This window comes from Zootoca vivipara, chromosome 12 (genome assembly GCF_965207765.1).
Source record: "Zootoca vivipara chromosome 12, rZooViv2.hap1.1, whole genome shotgun sequence".
NCBI lineage: Eukaryota > Metazoa > Chordata > Lepidosauria > Squamata > Lacertidae > Zootoca > Zootoca vivipara.
Window position 1 is genome coordinate 26,289,333 of NC_142595.1, and position 21,995 is coordinate 26,311,327.

At 43.7% G+C, this 21,995-nt stretch overlaps 1 protein-coding gene across 1 annotated transcript; it reads right to left on the reverse strand.

The window, feature by feature from the left end:
* Positions 1-12,531: 12,531 nt before the first annotated feature.
* RPL19 (ribosomal protein L19) lies at positions 12,532-16,863 on the reverse strand. Its single transcript, XM_035136619.3, has 6 exons — positions 16,838-16,863; positions 14,812-14,918; positions 14,149-14,271; positions 13,835-13,955; positions 13,392-13,502; positions 12,532-12,714 (listed from the first exon to the last, which is right to left on the reverse strand). The coding sequence occupies exons 1-6, from the start codon at positions 16,840-16,842 to the stop codon at positions 12,591-12,593; spliced, it is 591 nt and encodes a 196-aa protein (XP_034992510.1). The 5' UTR covers positions 16,843-16,863; the 3' UTR covers positions 12,532-12,590.
* Between the last annotated feature and the right edge of the window lie 5,132 nt (positions 16,864-21,995).

Genomic DNA, 21,995 nt, shown 5'->3' on the forward strand with positions numbered 1-21,995 from the left:
GCAGGGAAAGCGCCAGTGGGAAGCTCTCAATGGAGGGAGGTTTAAGAGGAGAAGGGGGGAGGGAGGGGGGGTCCATCACTTGAAAATAAGAGCATCTTTTGTCTGTGCTCCAGCCTGCTGAGCCCCATGAACAGTGGTGCAGAAAACAAGGGGTGGCAGGTTCGGGTGCTTACACGACATGGAGAGGACAGGACAGGACAGCAGCAAAAGCTGCACGCTTCACTGCGATGAACTGCAGGTCTCTTTGCCGCAGTGTGTCCCACTCCAGGGGGCAGGTCACGGATTGAGACGCTGTCAGCCCGATTTCTGTCTATTAATAGCCCGTCAGCACATCCACTGGAGCTGCGTGCCAAAATGCCTAAAGCCAATCTTCTGGGGCTCAGGGCTTGCCAGATCAAAAGGGACGGGGAGAAATATATAGCCAGAAGTGGTTTTTTTTTATAGTTAAAAGTGGATGTGCAGGACTGTGTTGAGAGAATGACTCGATGCTTTTGTAAAAATATATATATAATTGTGTGTGTGTGTGTGTGTGTGTGTGTGTGTGTGTGTGTGTGTGTGAGATGATCCAGGACTTAGAGAGGTAGAAGGCACCTCAAAGAGGTAACTAAAAAGGCCACAAAGGGGGAGGGGGAGTTTATAATAATGAGAATGCATTTCTGCAATAACTTTACGGATCTGTCTAGTATCGTATTGTGCAGTGAATCATAGAACCCACAGGGGTTGCAAGGACCTAAAAGGCCATTCAGCCCACCTACCCCCGATAATGTAAACAACAGCATCCTGATAGAATAATTGAGTTGCAACGGACACGGGGTCAGAATCCCCGCCCCATCAAAACTGCATGTGTCAAGGGGAAGGTAAGTGGGAGAGAAAGAAAGAGGAAGAGACACAGCTCAGTGGTAGAATATTTGCACTCTGCATACAGAAAGTCCCCTGGCCAATCCCTGGCAACTCTAGATTGGGCTGGGATAGAGTCCCCGGTCTGAAACTCTGGAGGGCTGCTGCCAGTCAGAGAAGGCAGTATTTGAGCTAGATTGACTACTAGTTTGACTCTAAGACAGGCACTATCTAAGTCCCTATCTAAGATAGGGATGCGGGTGGCGCTTTGGGTTAAACCACTGAGCCTAGGGCTTGCTGATCAAAAGGTTGGCGGTTTGAATCCCCGTGACGGGGTGAGCTCCCGTTGCTTGGTCTCTGCTCCTGCTCACCTAGCAGTTCGAAAGCACGTCAAAGTGCAAGTAAGTAAATAGGTACCACTACAGCAGGAAGGTAAATGGCATTTCTGTGTACTGCTCTGGTTCTCCAGAAGCAGCTTTGTCATGCTGGCCACATGACCCGGAAGCTGTACTCAGCCAATAAAGCGAGATGAGCGCCACAACCCCAGAGTCGGTCACGACTGGACCTAATGGTCAGGGGTCCCTTTACCCTTTACCTTTTAAGACAGGCATAGGCAAACTTGGCTCTCCAGATGTTTTGAGACTACAATCCCCATCATCCCTGACCACTGGTCCTGTTAGTTAGGGATGATGGGAGTTGTAGTCCCTAAACATCTGGAGGGCAGAGGTTGCCTATGCCTGATCTAAGAGCAAATTCCTGTTTCTCATTCAGAGGTAAGGTAGTCAGAGACACAGATGGGTGGAAGAGAAAGAGACAGGCAAGGGAGAGGTGAAATGGTATGGGAAGAGAAGGAGATAGGTGAGGAAAGGCTGCGAAAGGACCATTAAAAATGCTCCAGCCAGATTTTTTAATCTCTTTTATTTATTCAAGGGAAGAGCAGACCTTGTGTTGCATACCTTGTGTCTGAATGTCTCATTTCTGCCCTTTCCTGAACTGGTGACTAGAAGCCATGTGGTGCATCCCAGCTCCGCCATCTCTTCCAGGGAACAGTGCAGCCTGTCCTTGTCACTCTTCGGTGGAGGTATAATAAAGAGCAGGTGATTTATTAGGGAAACATCTTTTGTCACAGTGGCGTTTTTGGCTCGACGCTCAAGCAGTTGTCACCGGGCTTCCCTGGCATGTAGAAGTCAGGCAGGGGGGGGGGGGAGAGAGAAGATAGGACTAGTTGGAAGCTAATAGCTATGGATAAAAAGGGAGTTCCAAATCCAGGCTGGGATGTGGCTTGGAAGCATTGTAAGATTGGGAAACGCACTCCCGAAACTGGACTCGCAAAGTCACTAATCGACAGGGAGCGAAGGGAAGTGAAAGGAAGGAAGAGGTTAGAAAGAGACTGGCGTTGGTGCCATCGAGGCTGAAGTCAACAGAGATGAGTAGAGAGGGACCCCAAAGGCTGGTGTCACATCCAACCTGTCAGTGTCAAGGAGAACCCTAGTGTGCCTCTTACTTTAAGTGACCACCTGATCAGCCCCTTACTCTCGCAAACCTGGGTGCCCTTATCATCGCTGACTGTCCGTTTTTTATTTCCTCAGGCAAGAACTGTTCCCTGCCCCTGTGCAATCCCCAATCAAGCTTTATTACGGTCATATACCAGTTATTAAAAATAAAAATGCTTTACAAGGCTATGGGAGTTGTCATTCAGGGTGGATATAAGAGTCTATGAGTTTGAAGGGGCTATGTTTCCAGAGGGCAGGTCCAGCTGGCCTTTCCCCAGGCTGTGCAATCCCCTCTAAAATCCTTTAAGCCAGGGCTTCCCAAACTAAGGCCCGGGGGCCGGATGCGGCCCAATCGCCTTCTAAATCCAGCCCACGGACGGCCCAGGAGTCAGCATGTTTTTACATGAGTAGAATGTGTCCTTCTATTTAAAATGCATCTCTGGGTTATTTGTGGGGCCTGCCTGGTGTTTTTACATGAGTAGAATGTGTCCTTCTATTTAAAATAAATCTCTGGGTTATTTGTGGGGCATAAGAATTCGTTCATGATTTTTTTCAAAATAGTCCACCACCCCCCCACAAGGTCTGAGGGACAGTGGACTGGCCCCCTGCTGAAAAAGTTTGCTGACCCCTGCTTTAAGCTTTCCACTGGAGACTTCCTGGGCCCCAACTCCAGCTACTTCTGTTCCTCCTCACCTCACTTCTGTCTCACACCCCTCACTCTTTAATCTCTCTCCCTTTCTCCCTCTTGGCCCCCATCTTAAATCTTCTGCATTCCTCCCGTCTCTTTCTCTGTCTCCACTTTTTATAACCCATTCATCCCATCTACCTTCGTTTTCCTCCCTCTGTCATTCATTCATTCATTCATTCAAAGTGCAGCCACCTGCCTCTGCTTGCTCACCCCTCAGCTCCAGCTCCCATTGCCAGTTGGATGCCTCATTTCTGGGCATGTGATTCATCCTGCCGGCAGCTGGCTTACCCTATTTTGAAGCACATTACCATCTTTAAGAGTGGCCCCCAACCTCACCCTCCAGTACTAAATATTCACTAACCATCAGTTGTTGCTAGCGTGAAGGGAGAGGCACCAGGAGGCGTATCAGTCAAAAAGTTTGCAACAAGGAGATATATCAGAGCCCTCTTGGGCCTGAAGCTCAGACAGAATCCAGAGTACCAGGCCCTCCGAGGTTGTTCTATGGATTTCAGAAGGTAATGTTTTGAATACTTAAAAGCACTAAATAAATTTTAAGCATTTTCTTTTTCCAAAAAAAGGAGAAAATTGATAGGCACTTGCACCTAGAGAAGAGTTCTGTGTCACCCAGAACCTTGCATCCAACATTTTAGCGCTAGTTGCTAGAGAAGAGCAATTCCTTACCCAGCAAGGAAGGGAAGAGAAGAAATGTGGTTTTCTGCTGCCCTCTTCTGCTTCCTAAGGGGAACGACAAGGGTGAGAGCAAAGGCTGCAATCATATACACAGTTACCTGGGAGTAAGCCCCACTGAACACACGATTAACATTCAGGTTTTTTAAAAAATCATTCCAGAAAGCTACAATAAAAAAGAAGAATACTGTATACAGCCAATTCAATGTATGTTTGTGAGTTTTGCTTTTAGCTTTTTTGTTTTGTTTTGTTTTGTTTTGTTTTAAGCAGGGCTGGGCAACTTGAAGTCTTTGGTCTGATTTCATGCAGGTGGCCTAGGGAGGGGAAGAGGATTGCAGGGGGGGGGGGGTAGGTTTCTCACATACTTTTGGCTCTGAGCCCCACCCATATTACCTCTGACAGATTACCTCCAAATGAACATTCTCCACCTGTTTTAAAGCCCAGAAATCAAAACCTTGGGCATCAAAAAGTTAAATATGTAGGTGCCAGGTGAGCTGCTTTCCATTAATGAGTGCCACCCCCAAGAAGGCTCTGTGCAATCAGAATTCTGGTTATGCCTTGCTCCAAATCCTCAGGTGATCTCACAGCAGTTTTATGCAGATGCTGAAAAGCATGGTTTGGCCAGGGCGGGGGGCAGTCGGTCAGGGGTAAGAAACCACCAGATTCAAGACCAATAGGGTGAAGAAGAAGAAAAAAGTTATGCTCCAAACCTGAAAGTTTAAGAATGTAAGATCATAGACTGAAGAAGACCAGCATCCTATATCCAGTGCTGAAGTAGAAGCCTGAGATTTGCAGCTGCAGGTGAAGGGGACTCACAAAGCCTGAATGCTCCTCCTTACAAAAACATCTGCTGCACATAGAAAAATTATGCATCACAGAGAAGAGTTTTTGCTTTCCCCGAAATCCAGTGTTCTTTCTGCAAGGAATGCATTTGTATGAAGGGACTTTTGGCCTTGTGAGGCCCGTCACCTGTTGTCCATAGCCCATATGCAGGTTGATGATGCCACTTCAAGCGAACCTTCATTTTGCAGAGGACACTGACCAACTCTTGTCAGGCCTCACCATTCTTCTACAGGAACATGACACACACCCAAGATTGCAGGAGAAAATAATGAGTTTCAGGCAAGCTGTTTTTTAGGGCAGTGCTTCCCCACCTTTTTGGTATGGTGACCCTCAAGTCCAAATTCACCTGGAATTGTGACCCATCAGTTTTATCGTCACATGGATTTCGGATCGTAGCTCTTCAGCAGCCTGCTCTCTGTTTCACACATTTTAGCTGCCAGGTTTGCCTATTTTATAACCACCGCTTGCAGCACCCAAGGGATATAAATAAAGGAAATTATAACAACTGTCACCAGATCTGCCACCAGAGAGCAATTCCCAGGTGTTAAAATGTAGGACTCGAGAGTTTCTGATGTTCAGTTACAACTGTCAGCACAGCACTGTAACAACATGCCAACGAAACAAAAAGTTGTTAAGCGGTATTCATCGTGTCTACTGTACTTAAAAAGCAGTAATTATATTGGGCTTACATATAAAACCCTATGACCTACTTGCAGGCTGTGATACACAGGCAGGGAAAAGCTGTTCTAGGGAACCCCATCAGCTATTATTTCTCTTACTGGAGATCTACTGATGTTTAACAAGGATTCCCTTCAACAGTTTTGTTTTTGGTTTGTTTGTTTGTTTGCAATCATTGCTTCAGCTGCTAGGCTTATTACATTGTTGATTGCCTTTGGCATTAGGAAGCCTTTGTCTTTGGCACACAACTGCTCGGGCAAAGTTAATACTTCTAATTTTCTGTTTTTTTGCCCAGAAAAGAGGGAAATCAGTGGCCTACCCCATACCCTCCAACATTTCTCCGATGAAAATAGGGATGTTCTATTCCATCATAATCACCGTCATGTTTTTATTTATACCCCACCCATCTGACTGGGGTGCCCCAGCCACTCTGAGCGGCTTCCCATGTATATAAAGAAAATTTTTTTAAAAAAAAAATTTTAAAGTCCCTATACAGGGCTGCCTTCAGATGTCTTCTAAAGGTTGTATCTCCTTGGCTCAGGGGTTGCATAATTCCATACCTTCTGATGAAAATAGGGACCTCCTAAGGAAAAGCAGGACATTATGGGATCAAATCAGAAACTAGGATAGCTTCAGTAAATCCAGGAATGTGCCTAGAATGTGCCCCTCATTCATGCCAAGGGTTAATTGTCTTGATCTTCTTTGTCTATGTTGGGATTAATTAGGTAATTAACAGACAACACTTGGCAGATGGGATCATGTTAGTTTCTGGTTATTACAGGTACTCAGATTGCCTCAAGTAATAAATGCAGCAGAGGGGGAGGAAGGCCAGCAGTTTGAATGTCAACCAAAATGGATGGGCAAAGGGCTACCTTTCAATGTGGCACACCTCTGGACCCAAACAAAACTTGATTTCACATTTGAAATTAACGTTGGTTATGAAGGTTGAACTGTCAATGTCAGAATCAAGCCTAAAGCAAAACTTGTACAACGTACATTTTGAAAGTCATCCTTGGGAATTAAAATTCACAACCTAATTGAGTAGAGTTAATTGGATTCTTTGGCTTATTGAAATTCCTGCTGGTCATTGTTTTGTGTTAACATGTGCTGGAATTGTTAATGTATTCGGCGGGGGCGGGGAGACGTGCAATGGATGTTTTAGAAGTTCCAAATGAACAGATTCACACTTCACACTTCCCCTGCCGGAAACTGACACAGCACCTTCTGTGTACCTGCATTCCCATTGACCAGGCCACATCATGCAGTAACTGGCTGGAGATATATTGACCGAGACACTACCATATATTCTCTTCCATCCATTTATTTTTCATTATCACAACTCAATCCCATCCTTCCTACAAGGTTACATCAGGGTGGTATCCCACATTAACCTCACACAAACACTGCCAAGAAAGTTGGGATAGTCAGTATCTCTCAGCCTAAGGGTAGTTTCATACGTGAACAGGGATTTAGAAATTGATAGAACATGCCATTTCAAACTGCTCTATTCCCATTTTAAATGCCATTTCAGAAACTCCACATTCCAACCTAGTGTTGTCTATTTTGCATGTAAACCCTTGGCCAGTTCGTCGTCAGTAAGACGTTTTTCTACCAATAGTTTCTCAATTGCTTTTTTAAAAAATTGAAATTGGTAATAAAGCATGGCGTTACTGAAACAAGTGGCAACAGAAACAGATCTTAAACACACGGTGCTTCAAGAACACTACGATAGCTTAAAGACTAATTAATAAGCTTCCTTTCCAAACATAAATGTGCAGCTGTTTCATATTACCACTTGTATCACTTTTATTGTTTATGGTATGTTTTAACTGTTTTGTCCACCAGCTGGACATTTCTGAATTTAAAAGCTGTGGGGTGTTTTTTTTAAAAAAAATAAGTAGCTTCCTGCATCACTGGGGAAGCTAGCCTGTCTGTTGCTCTGTAATACATTTCGGCTAAGTTTATATTAAGTGTTGTTGTGAACCCTGGGGTATCTGAGCAGCCCAGCAGACATTTCTCAATGAGACTGATGACATCATCTTTCCTATGAAAGACAGCTTGTCTGCTCTCACTGCTCTTTCCCTCCAATATACAGCTGCAGGGGATTGCATTCAGCTTCACTTAATTCATATAAGGCTAACAAGTCTAACAATCTCACAAACTGAGCACTGTATTTATTGTAGAATATGGGGAGTATGCATAGCAGGGGCTCCTTGTAAGAGAAGCCAAAGAGCAAAGGGTTCTCTGAAGGTAGAAAGCTGAAAAAGGATTAGTAGATACTTCCTTATTTTAGCTTCTCTGAATCTCAACTGCTGAAAGCATCAGTTCAAAGTAAGAATTGCCCTTTATTGGAGCCCTGATTGTCCAATTCAATACAATGCCTGCAATTTCTAAATGTGCAAGTACCAACAGGGCTATGAAATATCCAAGTGTCAGCTTCTGCAAGTCAGGCAGCCAGAAACGTAAAATCAACGCTGCATGTTGCAGAAGTGATCTATTATATCAATTAAAAGTAACGTCACCACCACAAAGCACATGTGGTGTGGATCAAGGATTTTTTTAAAGATAAAATAAAGATCAGATACCAGTTTTTTAAATATCTGAATGTTGTGCCAAATTTATCCTTAAAACTGAATCTTTGGCTTCCTACCCAAGAGAGGCTGTTTATGTCCAATAAAGATCCATCCTTGCTTCCTTTTAAGTTTTGAGTACTTGCACCTTCAAATCAGGTAAGCTTGCTTGAGGCCCTATTCAGGCATTCAATTCCTGCTTTGTGGAACGCTCAGGAACATGCTTGGTTCTCTCCACCATCCAGGTCACTTCACTGGTGCAGTCCTAGCACTCTGCAGGTGTTGCTGGTAAGATATGAAACAGGGAGCCTGCTCAATGTGCTTGTATAAGTTCCCTATACAATTTAGAGCACTGATCATGCAGGGTTCTAAATTATACGGGGAGCTCACACACCTTCAGCAGTCTCCCTATACATACCTTGCCTAACTCATGGAGGGTGGTGGAAGTGGGGGAGCAAGGCCAGCACATATATCCCCACTTGACTTCTCAGACGACTAAAACTGGGTTGAATGTCGTCTGGCAGGGGAAGAAACCAAGAATAAAATATAAAATTTTGATTGATAAGAAGGAAAGAGGCGGATTCTCCATGCCAGACTTAAGAACATACTTTGAGGCGTCCTGTCTCTGTTGGATAAAAGATTGGATAACATTAGGAAATACGGACTTGCTAGATCTGGAAGGATACAACAACAGAGCCGGTTGGCATGCATATTTATGGTATGATAGGAAAAAAACACATAAAGGATTCATGAACCATGTGATAAGAAGATCACTGTATGAAGTATGGGAAAGGAACAAACCGCTGTTAGAGACTAAGACCCCATGGTGGATCTCACCAGTGGAGGTATTCACAGTAAAAAAGGTTAATATGGAAGGAGAGAGACCAACATATGAAAAAATTTTTAGGAAATCAGAACAAGGATGGAAGTTGAAAACATATGAAGAAATCAAAGATTCCTTGACTAGTTGGTTGCAATACCACCAAATAAATGATATATTTTCAAAAGATAAAAAGATAGGATTTGAGGACAAAAGATCCAAATTCCATATAGAGCTGTTAGAAGGCAAAACAAAATTATTGTCAAAAATGTATGATCTGTTGTTAGAATGGTATACAAAAGATGAACTGACAAAAGAGGTGATGATTAAATGGGCAAAAGATTTTGGGCATAATGTTGAGTATGATACGTGGTTGAAATTATGGAATCAAACGTTAAAATTTACCGCATGTACCGCCTTGAAAGAGAATTTTTGGAAGATGATATATAGATGGTATTTAACTCCAGTAAAATTATCTAAAATGTATAGGATGGGTAACAAAATGTGCTGGAAATGTAAGGAGAAGGAAGGAGACTTTTATCATATGTGGTGGAAATGCGATAAGGTTAAAGAACCCGATCGGCGGGGTTTCGTCTCGTCTCCGAGACGGCCCGTCCCTGCTAGGAGTGGGGAGGGCAGCGAGAGCGACGCTGCGCCCCTTAGAACCTCGGGAAGGGCGTCCCGGGGGCAAATTTGCTCGGCACAGCCCCAATCCGGACTCCCCAATCCTTCGGCTAGCTCTAATAAGAGCTCCGGAGCGAGGAGGGTAGAAGTCGCGGGGGCCATTTTGAGCGGCAACGTTATTCTAGCAGGGAGAAGCTTCAAGCCGAAGGCGGAGAGCGCTGGATTCTTCCGAAAATAAAACGATTGGAAAAGACTGTAAGTAACCTCATGATTTGGATTATAAAACAATTTGGATCTGGGAGGGGAGAAAAGAGGAAGCCACCCCCCCCCCACGGCAACAAAAGAGACAGTAAATAGAAACCCGAAGCCGTAAACAGAAGATTTGCAATTCAAAAGGATCCCTCAAAGGCATCAAAGAGAATCTCCCCTTTGATGCAGGGTGAAAGGGGAGAGAGACTGTGGTTTACGAGTGCCCTGCAGCAAGAGGTAAAGACTAAGAAAAACCTTTCTTTTCCTCGGGAGCCGGCAGCCCAGACAACCCAGTGAGTTGATCAGGATTTATAAGTCAATTTTTATTTCACTTTGTATTTCTGGACTTTGTGGAATTTCTTTTCTGGTTTAAATGTTTGTGAAATGTGAGTTCGAACTTTATTGTTAATAAGACTTGAAGAATGCAGCCAGCTTGTTAAAATGGAGTCGAGAAAATAAACTGTGATCATATTCCACCCCACGTGACAAGTTTTGACCTTGGCAGGATTGAATTATGTCAACAAAAAAGTGTTCCCCTGAGTTCCAGCGGTCTGTTTTGACCTTAATGTGGGAAACAAGAATAGAGATATGTCAAGAGGAGACACGACGGCAAGAGTTACAGCAAAAATTTCAGATGGTGATGGCAGAATATGATTTTTTAGAAGATGAAGCTTTTGACACTGAAAAAGATGAATGTGAGAATGACAATGATGGTGACTGTGATTTGGAAGGAAAAGATGAAGATGAGGACTGTGATGATTCAACACAAAATGAAGCACACCACGAAAAAAATGATGACTTTACTCTACAAAAAGTTGGATGGAGTGCCCTGCCTTTGAGGGGGGCACGATTGGTATTATTGGAACTCCAGAACGCCCACAGGGAAGAAGGAAAAAATATGCAGAGAAGAAATTCAGGGGTCCTGCATGGTGGCCTGGATGGCAAAAGACTGTAAACAGGGGGTGGGGTGAAGGGAAAGTGATGTTGTGATTATAAGGATGGATTAACAGGTTTATAACTGGTCTGCTGATTATGGAATTTGCTGGATTGGGGGGGTGGAGCCGGTAATCGGGGATGTAAGGTTAAATTGAGAATAGTTATAGTTTTAAAGGTGAATGGATTTTGGAAAAATGTGAAAATATGGAGGCTTATAGAGGGAGAAAAAATTAGGCACGGGAAGATAAAATGGGAGTTTGATTTTTCAGTGATTTGAATATTAGATGAAAATGTTAATAATTGATTTATAAGTTGTATAAGATACAAAGGTGTATTTTTATAAAGTAAGAAACTGTTGCAGATGATAAAAAAGGGATGAAAACCGGGGAAGGGGGGGAGGGGAAGCCCACAAAATATGGTTTTACAATTATGAATGTAAGAAAATTTTTTCTGTTTTGTATTGTTTTTTTTCTCTCTTTTTTTGCCTTTTCTTTTTTCTCTTTTTTCCTATTTCTATTTTTTCTTTTTTTGGTATGACAATAGATGGTTGGATGGATGGCCTCCTGCGTACTGCCCTGGTTTGCTGGAGCTCCCTGGTGGCAGGGGGGGGCTTTGGGGTCAGGGGAGGGGGAGGAGGACAGAAATCCAAGCATAAAATGGACCATCTCTGACTGTTCACATACATGGGATACTTCTGTGGCAGGGGAGGACCCATGTGGGTGGGTAGGAAGGAGGTGGAAAAGGTGTTTATGTATGTACCATTTTTTTTTGTATTTTGTAAAATTAATAAAAAGTATGTTTAAAAAAAAATGTTAGCAGGGCCAGTAAAAAAAAAAAAGAATTTTGGGAAATGATATATAATGAATTGAAAAAGATTTTTAAATATACCTTCCCTAAAAAACCCGAATCATTCTTGTTAGGAATGACAGGCCCGGAAATTAAGAGGACAATGTATTATTTCTGTATGCAACTACCGCGGCTAGAACTTTATTAGCCCAAAAATGAAAGATGCAGGACTTACCGACGATTGGAGAGTGGCAGACAAAAATGATGGGACTATGTGGAATTAGTGAGACTTACTAGTGGGATCCGGAACCAGGGGGAAACAAGGTTCCTAAAAGACTGGAGTAAATATGTGGACTACATGGAAACAAACTGTAGAAGCTTAAAAACACTTGCAGGGTTGAAATAAACCCTGCGAAATGACTTTAAAGGGAAGGTATAAAGGAACTGTGAGGACCAGAAAACCTATTGACGGGAGGGAGGGAAGTCAAGCTCGGCGGAGCATAGTAAATAGAAGATAGTGAAAAAGATCAAAAGAGTAATGTATGTTATTGCGATGTTTTGAATATGTGTGTGTTTTGATTGGACGTTTATAAATGTGTATTAATTGGAAAATTTAATAAATTGTTATTTTTAAAAAAAACTGGGTTGAATGTCCAAATAGGGCTTTAGTGTCCCAAGAAATGTATAGGAAATCATCTGAAACTATAACTACTCTCCCCTAAAGCAGATATAAATTATGTAGTGCATAAGGCACACAAGCTGCCTGACTAAAGCCTCTAGTTTGAAACCAACAAGGTTTAATTCATACATCAGCAACCTCCAGCCCACAAGCCACCCAGTTACTGAGCCGCCCGCTTGGCAAGCCCCCGTGTGCTGCGCTAAACCAGCGCAGCGCGGCGACTCGCCAAGCCGGAAATGGCGCTTGCGCAGACACTGGAAGACACAGAAGCGATTTCCAGTGCTGCGGACATGCGCAGAAGCCATTTCCAGCGCCCCGGACATGGGCAGCGTGGCACCGGAAATCGCTTCTGCGCATGTCCGGCCCATGGATGATAGCCCATGGCCAAAAAACGTTGGCAACACCTGGTTTAATTGTTAGCAAATGATGAGTATCCACACTTGTTTGGGAAACATATGAAACAGAAAATTAGAAACCAACTTACAGAAATATTTCAACCAACGCACCTTGAATAATTGTACAAGCTTTTAAAATTCTTTGTGGACAAAGATTTAGGCCAAGCTGCCATGTTATCCCCAAAATGGGTATTTATTCTAAGATCACCTTCCCACTTATCTAGGAAAAACTACTAGACACAGGTGGGTTGTTAAAGAGATTTATTAGATACCCTTTGAGCACTATGTACACAGAAAGGCAGAAGTTACTTCTTGGTTTCTTCCTCCTTGGACAGGGTCTTGATGATCTCTTCCTTCTTGGCTTGCAGGCGTTCTTCACGGCGCTTACGGGCCTCCTTGGTCTTGGACCTACGGGCTTCCGCCTGGTCACTGAAAAGCAAAGGAAGGCCCGTGAAAAGCACAGCAACAACAGATTCACTTCATTGCTGTCAGCAAAGTCACTGAGTATGTATATGAATCCAGATTTGTCTGCAGTCTGACAGCAGGAACATTTGAAGAGAACTTTTGTCCCTTCCCTAACAACTACTGTACTGTTGCCTATTTCATTGTTTTTAATATAGAGTGCTAGCTCCCTTGATAACTTTGTGGTTTTTAAATTTTATTTTTGGAGCATTTTTATCCTGTCTACTAACCAAACATTTCCCCATAGAGAAATGTTTGTCACTGCTGCCAACTTACACTAAAAAGCCAATTAGCGAATTAACTTGGAGGCAACAAAGAAACATCACTTCCCAACTCAGTGATGGAGCCAGACAAACAATCAAGATGAGGGAACCCCTTCAACAGAAGCCCCATTGCAAGTAACAGAAGAGTAGAGAGAGCAAACTCTAATACCTCAGATGACTCACCACTGCAAGATGATTACTTGTGGAGTTTGTGCTATAAACGCTCATTCTTCAGCCTGCAACACCTTTTTATTGCTACTTTAAGAATTTTAGTACTGCTATGCTAAGAACAGGTCTTTATTCAGGGAGGGAGAGCAAAGGAGGGAAATGATTTTACTCAAAGGAAGCAAGTGTCCAGTAGCAAAATGAGAAAACACTTACGCCAGAAGCTTCTTGCGAGCCTTGTCTGCCTTCAGCTTGTGGATGTGCTCCATCAGGATCCGCTTGTTTTTGAACACGTTACCTTTCACCTTCAAGTACAAGCTGTGGTACCTGGAAAATATGGCAGAAACAGCAAGGACTGAGTATGCCACTCCATAGCTCTGAAGAAAAATTAACGCCTTAACAGAAAGCAATGTCCCCTGGACAAACTGTAAGTGGCTTTGCCTTGGCATCAAGTATGTGGGCTCCATAATGCCTTAAATTCAATTTAAATAAACTCTGAAACCTAGCACACTATTCAGTAAGCCTTCCATAAACTGGCATGGTTTGGCTCTCACCATTGGAATAGACGCATATAAAAAGTTAGCCACATTAGTAGGCAGAAAATGCCAGAGATGCTTCAGGTGACAAAATTGACAAATGTATTTGTTTGCCAGACTTACATATGGCGATCAATCTTTTTGGATTCCCTGTATCTGCGAAGCAGACGTCTCAAAATCCTCATCCTTCTCATCCAAGTAACCTTCTCAGGCATACGGGCATTGGCTGTACCTTTTCTCTTACCTGGAGAGCAAAGGAAAATTTTAGGCAGAATGATTCAGTGATCTGTGCTAAGAGTACAAAAATGTTTGCATTTCTGTAAAAGCATCCCAAGTGTAGAATTAAAGGTATCTGATGCCTTGTTGCTACATCATCTGCCTAAACTAAACTGCCTCTAAATTGGAGATTCTAAAAATTGATGGAAACCAACTCTTACCAATGCCCATGTGCCTGCCCTTACGGCGAGCCAAAGTGTTTTTCCGGCACCGTGCTCGTGAGTGAACAGTAACTGGCTTGCGGATTATCAGGCCATCTTTGATCAGTTTCCTGATCTGTTGACCTAGAAGACAGGGGGAAACAATAATCAGAAAAAATAACTAATACTGTATCACCAAGGAGAATCTGCAAATCTATTTCCACATAAGTAAGCAAAACTACGTTTATGCCAATGTCTACATCTCAGTTTCCAAGTTAAAATCCATCTGATTCACAGGCATTGTCTATTTTCTGGTCTGTTGAATTAACTAAAGACAGGTAAGCTAAGGAAAGTCTACATAAAAGAGTAAGAAAGTGCTACTAAGCTAGTGGCTTGCACTATGAACAGATGTTTGTTATGGTTTTAAACAAAACTGATTGCAAGAGCTTCTTGCACTCAGCGGAAGCTGCGTCACACATTTGGGTTACGAAAAACGTTCAATAAGTGAAGCATTTACTTCTGGGTTTTTGGCGTTTGAGAACCAAAATGTACGAGAACGGAGGCGTTCAGGAACAGAGGTTCCACTGTATCAGCAAAAACTAGCATCTGCTACAAGAAGTACCAACAATGTAAGCAAGCTGTACATACTCATGTGCCTCTGTGACATGGCAAATGTTCACTTACGAGAGTTGGCATTTGCAATTTCATTGGTCTCGTTGGGATCCAACCAGACTTTCTTCTTGCCGCAGCGTAGGACGCTGGAGGCCAGCCTCTTCTGAAGCCTTAACATACTGAGGACAAACATACAAGGTTAGAGATTTCAAAGAGCAACAAGAAAATTATCCTGACTTGTGGAGGTATTAGATGGGAGTGTTATCCCAAAGTAGCCAAAATTAACTGCTCATCTGCATAACTAAAATAAGCAAACTATACAGGACTCTGAGCAATGAGCCTAGACACTGGGGACCCAATCTAGGCTCCCAGCAAATTATTCTCCCCCCCCCCCAAGACTCCACTAATTTTGGTAGTGGTGACACAAAGGGGGGGCAGGAAATACTGGGGTGGGCAGCAAGTTAAGTCTATCTGTCCAGTACCCTGATGAGCATATAACTGCCCTCCTTTAATCTGATTTTAACCCAATTACTCTGAGAGAAAAAATAAGTTCGCTATATGAGGACTCCTTCCTATAACTCCAGTGCACACTTTATTAACATAACACAGTACTGCTAAAGTACAGTACAGGATATCAAAATCCAATAGTATTATTTATTAAGATGTTTTCGAATCAGGAGTGGGTTATTGTGGTGGTAAAGAAGCAACAGCCACCAACCATCTGCAAGCCATGGCACACCTTTATAACATTTGTAATAACTTTTTTTTTTGCTTTGGTGATATGTGATGTCAGAGATCCAGAGATCCAGATGTGTATGCAAGGGAGAGATGAGAGTTTGGATATTCTAACTCTTGCACAGCTATGGAACACACCGGGCAGCCTTCAGCTGACCACTCTCCTCTCATGAAACACTATCTGCACTATGGGGAAGGGGGTGTAATTATCTTCCAGAAAGGCTGAAAAAATTATGGAAACAATGCATGCGAAGCAGAAACATTGAGAGCCAGTGTGGTATAGTGGTTAGTGGCATGACTTGGACCTAGGAAGCCAGGGTTCGGTTCTTCATTATACATATTTGGGTGCCAGGGGAAAACATTCCTTTTCAATCAGGATTTTGGCTGATTAACAGTGTATGTCCTTTTAAATGTGATTGTGTGGGGGGGGGGGTTATAGATTTGCTTTTATTTTGCTCACTTTTATTATGTATTTTGTGTTTTTATCTTGTATGTTTATGCTGTGAACTGCCCTGAAATCTTCAGATAAAGGCAGATTTAATAAGCATATAAAATAAATAAATAGTGAGCCAGTCACTGCCTGCCCGTCTAACCCATCCCACAAGGTTGATCGTGGGGATTAAACGAGGGGAGCCTCAACACCACCTTCGAGTTCCTCGGAGGAAAGAAAATGGTATATAATTGCAACAAATAAATTTTCCCCCTCCTTTTGTTGCGATGCTCCCAACTAAATATTAAGAAATGACTTTGTGGCAGGAAGAGCTGTTCGACAGTGGTAAGGGTCTCCCTCGGACGATGTGACGGCCTCTCTCCTCACTGGAGGTTTCCCATCGGAGGTTGTATAGAGGCCACCTGCCAAGGTTGCGATCCGTGCATTGGAAAGGGCTTGACTAGATGGCCCATGGGGACGTGGACCTCCCTTCCAGCTCTACAACTCTATGATCCTCAATTGCTTTCCTCAGTTTTCGGGCCCCATCGCGCCTCTTAACGCCCACCGCCCACTTCGAACCATCCAAAGGAGAGAGGACCCCCACCCAACCCGCCAATTTTGTTTTTATACATCTGCATGGAGTTTAAGATAGCATATTCGGCTCTTCCGGCTCCTCGTGGCAGCCGCGGAGGCTCCTCCCTTTTAGAACCCCCAGCCGCCGCCGCCGCCGCCGCCGCCTTCACGCGCTACTAGGCCGCGTCTCCCAACCGTCCCTCCGTAACGGTGTCGCGCGCCCGCAACGAAGCAGCCCCTCTCTATTGGCTTTTGTTCTCTCCCCTTCCTTCACTCGTCGACCCTCGGCCTTTCCTCCCCAAACTCCTCACGGAGACTGAAGGCCCCCCCACCGCCGCCTACTACTCCGCAGCTCCTTACCTCATGGCGGCGGCGCCGACGGCACTAAAAAGAAAGGAAGGAAGGAAGCGCGCACGGGCCAGCCTACTAGCCGACGCGTCAGTGGGCTGTACCACTCACCCCTCTCTTTCCTTTTCACTCCGCCTTCATCGACTCGCCTTCGGTCCCCAGCAGGATTGAAACTTCTTCGCGTTAAACGACAAACTGGAGGAAAATGTGAGAGTTAAGGCGGCTGCGGTAAGCGGTTTAAACAACAGGAACAACAAATTCTTTTTCCCCCCAATGGAGCTGAAAGTGGTATGGCCTAAAGCTCAACTGCGCCTGCGCGAATGTCTAGGCGTATGCTCGCTTGGGGAGGCGCTTCCGGGAGGGTTCTGCGCCTGAGCCAAGAGAGAGAAAGCGTTTTGCGCATGCCCGGAAAGATTATGCCATAGTTTTGCTGTGAGGTGCTTGCAGAAAAGAAACAAGTGGATACTTTCTCTTCATACTGGAGATATTAAATTTGATGATTTCTGAGGCTTCCTCTTTCTCCCTCTGGGCCTGAGAGCCGCCCATAAATGGAGAAATCCACATTTTATTTTAACTGTGTTTGAAAACAGCGTCCCACCCGCATGCTAAAATAGGACAGTACCAATACGGTCCATTTACTCTCTATTTGCAGGATGGGCTGCTGTGGCACAGAGAGCGGCTTAGGATTTGCAATGTAGCCTATTAATAGGGCAAATTATTTGGTGTGGGGTAGGGCTGATTTAGATTTCCAGCTAAAACTCACTTATGCAAAACAGCCTTTAACTTGCAGCTAGTGACTCCTGCAGACCCACTAAAGGTCTGAATTAGGAAAAGTAGAAAATGCTGTCCATTGCTGCAACCTTTTGCCGGAGTCTGGTCAATCACACTTACGCGAAAACCCTGTTTTCCTGCAGGCAGCCCTCACCTCCCTTTCGGAAGAGACTAAAAAAATGGCGCCCAACGTAAACCCGAAAGTTATTTCCCGTGTGCTGCTTTACATTTCTAAGTCTATGGCTAAATCCAACCGCCTTTGCGCTGCGACTCTGATAGCCCAAAACATGTCCGCGCTTGTTTGAAAAGAGTGCGCCTGCGCGATGCGTGTAGTATGTTGCAATTTCTGATGTATTCGGTGAAATCCTTAATATGTTTACTGGGGTTGTTTTCGTTGACTGACTGACGGGGAGAAGGGGCGGTTGACAGCAAATAAGGTTGTGGCTTGGGCGCATGTGATAAGGCATTGAAGCAGAACAGCAATATTAGATGTGTTCTGAAACACTCTCCCCTTTCCCTTTCTGACAACTGGTTTCCCTAGCGCTGAATTAATTCTTACACGGTGCTTTATCTTTTTATTTTGGTTTGTTCACCGGTATGTTTTCATTGGGCATCTTAAAATACCCATTGTGGCATCTGAATGCTGAGTAAATATATATAGTGATGTAGGCCTACTGCTTGATCAGAGAGTAGGACTAGGGCAGGCATAGGCAAACTGAGCCCACCAGATGTTTTGGGACTACAACTCCCATGATCCCTACCTAACAGGACCAGTGGATGATGGGAACTGTAGTCCCCAAACATCTGGAGGACCGAGTTTGCCTATGCCTGGACTAAGGCAACCTTCACCACGTATTTTGACTTTAATTCCCATCAAGTTATGCTGGCTGTGCCTGAGTCTGATGGGAGTTGAAGTCCCTAATAGCTCATTTGGCCTTGAAACTCAGTGGGTGACCTGGGGTCAATGACTTACTCAGCCTACCTTACCTCCCAGTCCATCCTTGTGTGGGTAAAAGCGGGGAGGGGTAGACAACTATCTATGCTATCTTAAACTCCATGCAGATGTATAAAAACAACAAGGACAAAAAAAAGCCAATTACAGGGTCGGGCTGGGACCTGGGAGACTAGGGTTCAAATCCCCACTCAGCCATGAAGCTCGCTAGATGACCCTGGGCCAGTCGCTGCCTCTCAACCAAACCTGCCTCACAAGGGGGGTTGTGGGGATTCATTGAGAGGAGGGGGATAAACAGGTGTGTCACCTTGATCTCCCTCGGAGAAAAGGATAGGCTATAAATGAAATGACACAAATAAATAAATAAATAAATAAATAAATAAATAAATAAATAATAAGGAAAGAGGCTTGCCATTACATTACCACTGGATGTAAATACGTAGTAGTGTTACTGTCTACATAGGAAGCCAACTTCTACTGGAATCAGAGCACTAGTGCATCTTACGCATTATTGGCTTCTTCTTCTTCCTTGGCGATCACTCGTAGCCGAGTAAGATTGTCTTCCATAAACACAGTTTTAACAAGGAGTTCGTAAGTGACTGTGGAGGCCAATTCTGGATCCACACATCCTTCCACAGTGGGGACATTGGTTTCTGGGCGGGAGTTGATCACGGTGTGGATTTGCCAGGCGTGCCTTCCTCTTAGCACGTTTCTCCCTTGCATCCTGAGTTCGAGTGTTTTCAAAGCCCAGGACACCTTTGGTAAAGGCTGTTCTCCAACTGGAGCGCTCGCAGGCCAGTGTTTCCCAGTTGTCTGTGTTGATACTACATTTTTTTTTTTGATTTGCCTTGAGTCTTTAATCCTCTTTTGTTGACCACCAGCATTAAGCTTTCCATTTTTAAGTTCAGAAGAGTAGTTCATAGCTGCCAAGTTTTCCCTTTTCTCACGAGGAAGCCTATTCAGCATAAGGGAAAATCCCTTTAAAAAAGGGATAACTTGGCAGCTATGGTAGTTGCTTTGGAAGACGATCATCAGGCATCCACTGACTGGAAGCAGCTTTCCAGGATTTTTGACATTCTAGTTCCAGCCCTTGTGTGGAGATGCCAGGACTGAACCTGGGAGGCAAAGCAGTTGCTCTGCCCTTCCCAAAATGTGTTTACTCAGAAGTAACCCCATTTGAAACGTTTCCTGGGAAATATGCCTAGAATTCCAGTGTTACTGAAAAGTAAACTGATTGATAACATATGATTGTTTAAAATAGTGTTATTATTTTTATTGTTGTTGTTAATAATATTATTACCTTCACCTGATTGCAAGTTTTTAAAACTGAACATTAAATCTTCCTGTTCTGTGTCCTATTTCCTATGTCTCTGTCCTGGTGATCCTTATCTGTACTGACCTGGAACATAAAGGAAGTAATAGCTGAATTACATTTTTCAAACACCTTTCACCTTGATGCTTAGTAAAGCCCTAGCCGAAGCATGTTTATAAAACAGGCAATTGGCCACTAGAGTTAAGTGTGTGCCCACACAATAAGTTTTATTTTTATTGTAATGTGGTTCAACAATGTTATGTGCTCTGAGCATCCAGGCTATGGCAAGGTGTAAGCTCAGATAGTTAAAAAATAAACCCTAGAACTTTGGTAACTGGACTGAGGTTTATTTGTGTTATTGAATGGTGGAGTGAAATTAAATGTGACAATCTTTTTCTACTGATTTTGTTATTATTCACTGGGGAATTCATGTCAACTTCAAGTTTGACTCTTCCCACCCACCTTGTATCCATAAAATGTAACATTTTCAGTGTTCATTTTAAAGTGAAGAGAGTGTGATGAAGCATGTGGGGAAGGGCCATAGCTCAGTGGTACAGCATCTGCTTTGCATGCAAAAGGTCTCAGGTGCAGTATCTAGTGTACCCCAGGTAGGAATGGGAAAGGCAGGCTCCTGTCTGAAACCCTTCATAGCCACTGCCAGTCAGTGCAGACAATGCTGAATTAGGTGGCCCAACCATGATCCTTGCTGTTCTTAGGAAAAGTTGTGCAATCGCTCTCACGTTGCATGAAGAATCAGAAACTTAAACTTCGGACACTTCTAGACTACCTATGCATTCAGATTTGTTCTCAGGGAGGTTAGATGTTGCATCAACACAAGTATTGCCCACACTTTCCAGTACAATTTCCTGTCAAGTTCCTTATCGCGAACAATTTGATCTTTGTAGGGAACAGGTTTGTTGTGCAAGGCTTTCTCACTGTACAACCCGAATTCCCTGGTATGTGATTTATCCAGGCTTCCTCAACCTTGGCCCTCCAGATGTTTTGAGACTACAATTCCCATCATCCCTGACCACTGGTCCTGCTAGCTAGGGATCATGGGAGTTGTAGGCCAAAAACACCTGGAGGGCCGAGGTTGAGGAAGCCTGATTTAACCCCACCTGAAAATAGGGACAATCCAGAAGCACCTTTTGACTTGTCTCTTGGCCTGGTGGAAGATGGCCTTCCTCAGAATGAGAATTAGATGTCTGAGTGTTCTCTTGAGTATTGGTGTCCTTCCTTATCAGTTTTAAAAGTAGTAAACATCAGGTAGGGTTGGTTTACATCAAATAGCTATTGCCAGAACATTCATAAACTTCAGAAGACTCCTTTTCATTTCTACTCTCGCTAGTGGTCAGTTTTGAGATGGATTATCCTGCTACCCCCCTTAAGAATCCATGCTAGCATTTTGCAGTAATTGCAACACTGTACCAAACTACAAAAGCCATATGTAGCCTATGTCCTTGCACAACCCGGAATATGTTTCCCATGTGGGTTAAGTGTATTTACAGACTGCAACTCTTTCAAACTCCCCAGTTTCCTTCACACACCTGCTGCAGTCTTCCAACCTGAAACTCCCTCAGCAGTTTCTTTTGCTTTTAAAAAAAATCCTGCCTGTTTTTCCATTGCAACCCTTTCTTTGTTACTTGGTCCCTTGGGAGAGCATGGCTGCTGGTGAAGGAACCAACTAAAGACATGAAACCTTGAGAGCAGCTGCAGCAAAACAGGCCAAATCTCTTTCCTGCAGAAACCTGCTGCAGACGATTACAAAGTGAGAACTGGCACAGGCACACACACACTTATATTCAATAGGGATGAGCTAACCTCCCAAGAGAGTGACTAGGAGATAAACCAGGAGATAAACATTTATTAGAGGAAGTTCAACACTAATTCATCCTCTTTCTGTGCCAGCAAGAGGGGCAATGTCAAGGATTCAAAAGCCAAGAAGAGGTCATCAAACTACCAGTACTCAATGAATTCTAAGGCTTCCTGCTTGATTGCCGGTCTTGGAACTAAAGACTTGCACAGCATCTTTGCAAAGCTTCCAATCTTTAGAAGCTAAGGTTTTGCAAAGTTTTCTTAGCACAGAAATAAGCCAAGCTGTCTTGCAACATCTGCTTACAAAAATCTTTGTCCAG